Source organism: Ricinus communis, chromosome 9, assembly GCF_019578655.1.
Source record: "Ricinus communis isolate WT05 ecotype wild-type chromosome 9, ASM1957865v1, whole genome shotgun sequence".
NCBI classification, from domain to species: domain Eukaryota; kingdom Viridiplantae; phylum Streptophyta; class Magnoliopsida; order Malpighiales; family Euphorbiaceae; genus Ricinus; species Ricinus communis.
The window spans coordinates 17,455,533-17,463,350 of NC_063264.1; the positions used below are offsets into that span (position 1 = coordinate 17,455,533).

Genomic DNA, 7,818 nt, shown 5'->3' on the forward strand with positions numbered 1-7,818 from the left:
AACCAAACAAAATAGAAAGACGTTTTCCCCCGTTACTTCTATTTTGTTCAAACTTTTTTCTCCCTTGGGCATGTGTTTGGTATTTCCATTTCAATCAAGCAACAGATGGAGAAATCATCTTTACCCGAAGGTTCAAAGTCAAATGGTGAGATAAATTTAACCACCAAGATAAATTATCACTAAAGTTGGTATAAAATTTCCTTTCCAAAAATTGCTTCTTGCCACCTCCGAAAGAACAAACCACTTTCTTGGCATAGAAGTCTTTCATAAATCCAAAGCTAGCAGCAGCCCAGACAGAAGAGGATTTCTTACAATTGATCAAACAATTGTCGGAAACTGCCTCTTTCAAAGGAAAATTAAAAGCTTCATCTTCCTCTTCCAGCACCAGCTCGGCAGCAATAGACCTAGATGGTGACTTAAACGAAGATGACTGTTTTGGGATTTTCAAACCCATTAAATGACACCTCTGCAAAGCCCGTGGGTTGAAAATCAGAAATAGCATCCCAAAAATATTTTGTAATGGGCCAAAAAGCCCAATAAAAAAAAGGAGTCATATAAAGAAAAAAGAAAGAAAAGAAAAAAGAAGACAAAAGAAGAAAAATCAAAAGATTCTTTTCAAAGCATGGCCGACAACTTTCACAAAAGGAGTAAAGTATCTTACTCCATTATCAGAAGACTACAAGCACAAGTGGAGCTCCTTCCACTAAGAAGAGCATCCAAAGCCTGAAGGAGAGCATCCAAAGCTTGAAGACCTCTATAAATAGAGGAGTTCTCCTTAGATGAAGGCAGACTGAAAAATACAAAGAAGAAACTCTTGTATTCTTCAAGTCGCACAAAGAAGAAGAGATATAGTGAAAAGAGAGAGTATAGAGTGAGAGAGATAGTGAGAGAAACACCTTCCTCTTATATTCTTATCCTTCTCTTGTAAGTTATATTTCTTTAGTTTAAAGCAGTTTAAAGCTTTCATTTTTAAAGCTTTCATTTTTAAAGCTTTCAAAGTTTGTATATTTGTTTAAAAGTTTATGTTCATAGAGAAAAACAGAAACAGATCAACAAGTTTCTGGTGTGCAGGATCATCAGACGAGGCAAGCACAGAGCATACGCTTGTTAAATCTTAAAATGGTAGATAAAGAAGATAAACTTTATTGATAATCACAAACTTTGAACATAAACTTTTAAACAAATATACAAACTTTGAAAGCTTTAAAAATGAAAGCTTTAAACTGAAGAAATATAACTTACAAGAGGAGGATAAGAATATAAGAGAAAGGTGTCTCTTATATATATATATATATATATATATATATATATATATATAGAGAGAGAGAGAGAGAGAAAGAAAATGATTATGCTTTCTAGGTGTTGTTTAATTTATAATTGTGGATTATAAACAAAGAAACTTAAAAATAATTGGATTCTAATTTGTAATTGTTTTTGGTTTAAAAGATAGACAGTAACTGGATAAAATATAATTTAGAATCTTGATCTTTTATTGGAATTGTTTGTTCTTTTCCGACTTTTCACATGCGGTAATGTTGAGACTAAATAGTCAATTGATGAACGTGGTAACAATATATAGTTTTGAGGTGGCTTTACGTCATTTAACATAGCGAAAAAAAACGGATATCTATTTTAGCAAATTTCAGTTAAATATATGTCTCGAATTTGTAAAAAACTAAAAACTGATGCATGAGATTACTAAAACTAAAATGAATAATATGGTTAAAATTATAAAAAAGGTTCAAAGTTGAAAAATTATTTAAGTAATTAATGTCAAGGAAAATGAGTAAAGTAGTAATGGGAACAAACACATGAAGACAAAAAGAATAGCATAAAGAAAAACTGCAGCAAAGAGCAAAATACTTCATGTCATAGTTAGATACAAAACTTTGCTAGCCCCATGGAAGGGACGCCTGCGCTCCGCACAAGGTGCCAGCGCCATTCACTAACAAGATGGGGTTGAAGAATGGAAAAGGGACAACCACTTAACAATAAGTGGCTCCAAGAGTGCAGCTCCTTTTTAATTTTGTGCGTCTTTGTGGTCCATGTAATTGAGCCTTTTCTTTTAATAAAGTAAGTTAAATATAAGTAACGAACGCCGCACCACTGTTCGGTTGGCCACCGGAGAGGGAATGGCGAGGCCGGTCCCGTTTTCAAGATAGCACCCTGCACTTTTGACAGAATGTCATTTTCAATTTACTGCAAGAAAGAATCGGATTCAAAGATAACACACTTTTTTCTCTCAGAAAAGCTGAAAGAGATTGTTGTCCAACAAGAAACTGGTCCTCCAGGATGGCAATTCCCAACTCCATCACTTACATTCACACATCCTAGAATTTCACTAAACCTGGCCGACAATGACATGAGCACATCGATATAAGAGTGGAAAGAAGCAAATTGTGTGATGTGCTTTATTCTGTATAAAAAATAAAAAAAATATCCACAGCACAACAAATGAGAAAATAATATACAAATATTTTATATTTTAATATTAAATAATTAACACTCATTTTATTATTAAAAATTAATAAATATATATAAATAGACATTAAATTTTATATTTAATTTTATTTTAGTTATAAACTTTAATTTGTTTCATTTCGGTCATTCAACTTTAATGTTATTTCAATTTAGTCAATTTGTAAATAAAAAATTAATAGATAGCAAAAATAATTACTAAAAAAAGAATAATAAAAAAAAAGTATGACATGTCAACTTTTTATCGATAAAGTGATTAAATTATAATTAAAATTAAATTTGAATGACAGAACTGAAATAAATAAAAACTTTATGACTAAAATAAAACTAAATGTAAAAATAAATACTCATTCATATTATTATTATTATTATTATTATTATTATTTTTATATAACTTGCTTTCTTAAAATATTTGTCCAATATTAAATGACTTAAAATATTAAAATAAAATCCAACTTTTGAACTAAAGATTTGGAATAAAGAAAAAGCTCTCGTGTCATGAATGGGGTATAAGAAGAGGCTAAAATTCAGACCCGTTATTTAAAATCGTGCTCAATTTGGTTCTACTTTTTGTTGAACCCACGGGGCAGTAAAAACTGGAACGAGATATTTCAGACGAGTTTGAATTCAAAGATTCTGTAATGAGTTGGAGAAGTGGTCATACCAAATATACTCTGCTGATATATGTATGTATATTATGTACTCAAAAACAAGATTTTTATTAACGGACGGCGAAACGTCCAAAAACTTTAACCACACATATATAATAGAATGAATTTAAAGATTCTGTACTGATGGAGTGCTCATCCCAAATATACTCCACTACTACAATACAAATTTACTAAAAAGAAAAAAGCAAATAAATATCTCTTTGTATTAAATTTTTAATTTTTAATTAAATAATTATTAAAATTTAATTTTAATAATACTTTCAAATTTTTTCAATTAATATATAAATAAATTATATGAACGGTCATCAAATTTTTATATTTTATAATAAAAATATATTAAAATTTTAATTTGTAATTAAATGATTACTGAATTTTACTTTTTATAACACTATCTATTTCTAAGTGAATTAAACACGTAAGTATTATAAACTGTTTTATTTTTATACATGCATTGATGATTTTTCAAATGCCACATCATCTATGTATAAAGAATTCATATAGTGTTGTTAAAATTAAAATTTAATAATCATTTAATTACATATAAAATATATATGGTTATTTGAAATATCAGTCTAAGTGCTGTACAATGTGATTTCTAGGTCAAGTTGAGATTTATGCATTGTCTACTGCTGTCCTCCGTAGATAATACAGGCTGTGAAATTAGATTTCTAGGGATAATATTGGAATATAGATGTGTCCAACATTAAAAGTGTCGGCAGACAGCATTATGCTTAAATGTTCCTATGGCACGTTTATAGATTAGATGGTTTATGATTTCGGGTTATCATGTTATGTTTAGTATGATGTAATAAATTATAATATAATCAGTAATGTAATATAATAAATTTTTTAATATAATATAATGTATTAATTATCTTATAACTATATTTGGTTATAATGAAAAAATATAATATAATGTAATCATAATTTCTATTTTAATATTAATTTATTTTTAATAGTTATTGTAAAAATAAAATATTAAAGTGAATTATTTAAAAAATATTATATTTATTAATTTTTTAAATATTTATGATAATCGAAATCTAATCATTAGAATTTAATTTTTCAGTTATTAGAATCTGTTCATCGGTCATTAGATGATGGTAGTGGCGATAGTTATTGAAAGTGTTAGAATTATATTGATAAAAAAAGTAAATTAAATATATATTATAAATAATCATAATAACATATGTTTTTTATGTATTTAATATTACTAAATTAAAAATAATTGACTACATAATATATTTATTATTACATGATATATTTTAATACTGCTATACAAAGTAATGTACATGTGTGATCCCATTATATCTTCATTACATCATAATAAACATAGCTTGTGTATCTTGCAATAGACTCAATATGAGTTTGTGGTTTTGAGGTTTTGTCAATATATAAAATCTTTAGAATTTGTTTGTATTGAGAATATAAACCACTGCATTTTGAAGAAGAGAGGGCCCGAACTCAAGAAAGCTCAACTTCTGACACTAAGTATCTTACCACTGGATTAAAGGCTAGTCTCTAGTGCTATATAACCTTATATAACATTCTAGGGTTTTAGATTAATCAGTTTGTTGAAATGGTATATTAAAACCTAGGATATATAAAAATTTGAATTTCAGTTATCCCTTAAATTCCGATTACAAAGTAAAAGTGATCTTGGATGTATTCACATTTCAACTTTAAAATGCTAATCCAAGTATCAGATTGTTTCATATGGGTTTAAAAAGAAAAAACAAATGATAAAGTAAGGCAGATTCTGATAATGTGCAAAGGAAAAAAAGAGTTGGATAGGGTAGAACACTATATAAAGAGGCATTTGTGTGTCCTGATATGCAGAGGAACACACACAATTAAGTAGCCAGTGCAAAGAGTGGGTTGCTGATATGCCAAGGGTTAGGGATCCTCTTGTTGTTGGGGGTGTGATAGGAGACATATTGGACCCCTTCACTAAATCTATCTCTCTCAGTATTACTTACAGTAACAAAGATGTTAACAATGGATATGAACTAAAACCATCTCAAGTTGTCAACCAACCAAGGGTTGATATTGGTGGGGATGATTTGAGGACCTTCTATACTTTGGTAAATGATCATCTCCACTCTCCTTCTCCTTCTTCTTCTTCTTTGATACATATTATATGCACATTTCGATTGGTATTTATGTGTGATTAATTAATTGTATGCCCTTATAGGTTATGGTGGACCCTGATGCACCTAGCCCAAGTGATCCAAACCTGAGAGAATACTTGCACTGGTACTCAAAAGACTTAGTTTCATTTTTAATAGCTCTCACTTCTCACACACTAATAGCTGCAATAAGCTTTCTTCTTCTTCTTCTTCTTCTTCTTCTTTTTCTTTTGATGAGCCACCATGAGTTATCGTTCATAGGGCTTTTGCTTCATGACATATCATCATCTCTTCCTCACTCTATAACTTCTTCCTTTTCACAGTATCTCTCTGCTCTCTGTTTTTTTAATTATATTACTGCTAACTTGTTGTTAACTTTACTGATCAATCCGAACACTCGCATGTTTATAAGTGTAAAAGAAATGAACGAAGGGGTACGTACCTTTTGGATATTTACTAGGTTTCATGTATAATAGATGCTGATTCTCGGTACAGCTTACAACTTTTTCTTTTCAACTTCATGTGAGCGAACAAGTCATGACATGAATATTGTTTGTCTGAGACTCATTGGATGTATAAGTGTCCGCTTTGTTCGTACAAGTCATGACATTGATGGATATTGCTGTTGAAAACTCATTGGACGTACGTGCATGTATGAAAAAAAAAAAAAAGATATCTCAAATATAAAACATCCGTAAATTATTGTTACTCACTCATTAGTTTAATTAGTGTACCCCAATATTATGCAAATCTTACCAATAAATCAATAGAAATGAATAAAAGATACGTGGATATGAAATGGATACATATAAAATCCAAAATTTGCACGTGCATTAACTTTAAGTGACAGTTATCCCTTAGTTAATTGTGGATAATGATATAAGTTAGTTTTTTTCTCATAATAAAAAATTTTAATTTATTTTATTTTAATTATTTAATTGTGTCTGTGCTTCAGTCTAGTCACTTTACAAATAAAAATTAGCATATAATACAAATAGTTAATAAAAAAGAATGATAAAGAAAGAGAAATATAATATATGTCGATTTTGTGATATATTATTAGATGCTATAGTTTTTATAAAATTATGATTTAGTAATGGTTTATATTAGATATATGTAAAACTATATAAGAAATAATAGAAACAAATGTGTATCTAAAAAATAATATTGTTAGTTATTATTATCCCATTAAGAGTATTATTATCCCATTAACTTGGAATCATTATAGTAATTCTTTACGAATTTTACTTATTCATTTTTTATTTATCCCAACATGATATTGTTCTTCATACGAATTTCGTAGGTTGGTGATCGATATTCCAGGAACCACAGGGGCAACTTTTGGTGATTACTTTAGACCCATCATATATATTTATGTTCTTACAAGTGATGTAATGAATATTAAGAATTGTAAGAAGATTGATGATGCTGACATTGGTGATTGTTATAGGGCAAGAGATTGTGTGCTATGAAAGTCCGAATCCATTGCTAGGAATTCATCGTTTTGCATTTATATTATTTCGGCAACTGGGGAGGCAAACTGTGTATGCACCTGGCTGGCGTCAAAACTTCAACACTAGAGACTTTGCTGAGCTCTACAATCTTTTACCAGTTGCTGCTCTCTATTTCAATTGCCAGAGGGAGAATCGTTGTGGTGGAAGGAGGTCTTAACATTTATCTTGATAAAAACATTGTCGTATTATTTTATGAATATCTATCAGTAGCAGTAATAATAATAATAATATATTTTGTACAAGAAAAAGAATATATGGGTCATGTGATGTCTAATGGTTTAATAGATTTTCTTAATGAATAACTAGAAAGGTCTGAAATTTAAGTCAATTTATCACTATATATCATTATTGGTAGAAGTTTATATTTTTATTATAAGTGTAAAAGGATAATAATATTTTATTGTATATCTAATGAACATCGGGCCTATATGAATAAAGAAAACATTCTCTTTGATTCGATGAAGCTATATACTTCTTTTAATTACCATGTTCTTGTTTTGATGTTTCTGCATGGAGAATCACGCAGAATAACAAGCAAGCGCTTGCATTGCTGCAGACATTTTCAATTTTATTCTAATGATGAATGAAACATGAATTTCAATTTTCACTCAAAATCTATATCATTTTCTAATATTAATATTTAAGATGATTTCAATGCGTATTTAAATCCTTATATAGAAGGGGAGTACAAAAAGGTTTAAATGACCTAATGACAATTCCTTTTTCTGTATGTATTCCTTTTTCTAATAAATAATGGTGTGTGTTAGTTTTGTTGTTTAACAAATTATGAAATGCTTGTTGTATGACTATTGTTATTATTTTAATTATAAATAATAATGAAATTGAGTTTATAAATAAAATTTTAATATTTTTATAATTATTTATAATAATTTTAGAATAATAACAGATTAAATATTTTTAAGTATCTTTCTTAAAATAAATTTAATAATTTAAAATTTTATTAGTGCAATATTTTATAAATATGAATGAATTTATTTTTAGTATTTACATAATTGAATTTTTAGA

At 28.5% G+C, this 7,818-nt stretch overlaps 1 protein-coding gene across 1 annotated transcript; it reads left to right on the forward strand.

Annotated features, from left to right (window-relative positions):
* The first annotated feature begins 5,001 nt into the window (after positions 1-5,001).
* Positions 5,002-7,246, forward strand: LOC8288371 (protein HEADING DATE 3A). Its single transcript, XM_002528508.4, has 4 exons — positions 5,002-5,233; positions 5,344-5,405; positions 6,582-6,622; positions 6,729-7,246. The coding sequence occupies exons 1-4, from the start codon at positions 5,036-5,038 to the stop codon at positions 6,947-6,949; spliced, it is 522 nt and encodes a 173-aa protein (XP_002528554.1). The 5' UTR covers positions 5,002-5,035; the 3' UTR covers positions 6,950-7,246.
* The last annotated feature ends 572 nt before the right edge of the window (positions 7,247-7,818 follow it).

Excerpts from the sequence above, each read along its gene's own strand:
- LOC8288371 (XM_002528508.4), top strand. The coding sequence starts at position 5,036 with ATGCCAAGGGTTAGGGATCCTCTTGTTGTTGGGGGTGTGATAGGAGAC. Across the intron at positions 5,234-5,343 it reads TGAGGACCTTCTATACTTTG|GTTATGGTGGACCCTGATGC; the intron begins GTAAATGATCAT and ends ATGCCCTTATAG. Across the intron at positions 5,406-6,581 it reads CTGAGAGAATACTTGCACTG|GTTGGTGATCGATATTCCAG; the intron begins GTACTCAAAAGA and ends CGAATTTCGTAG.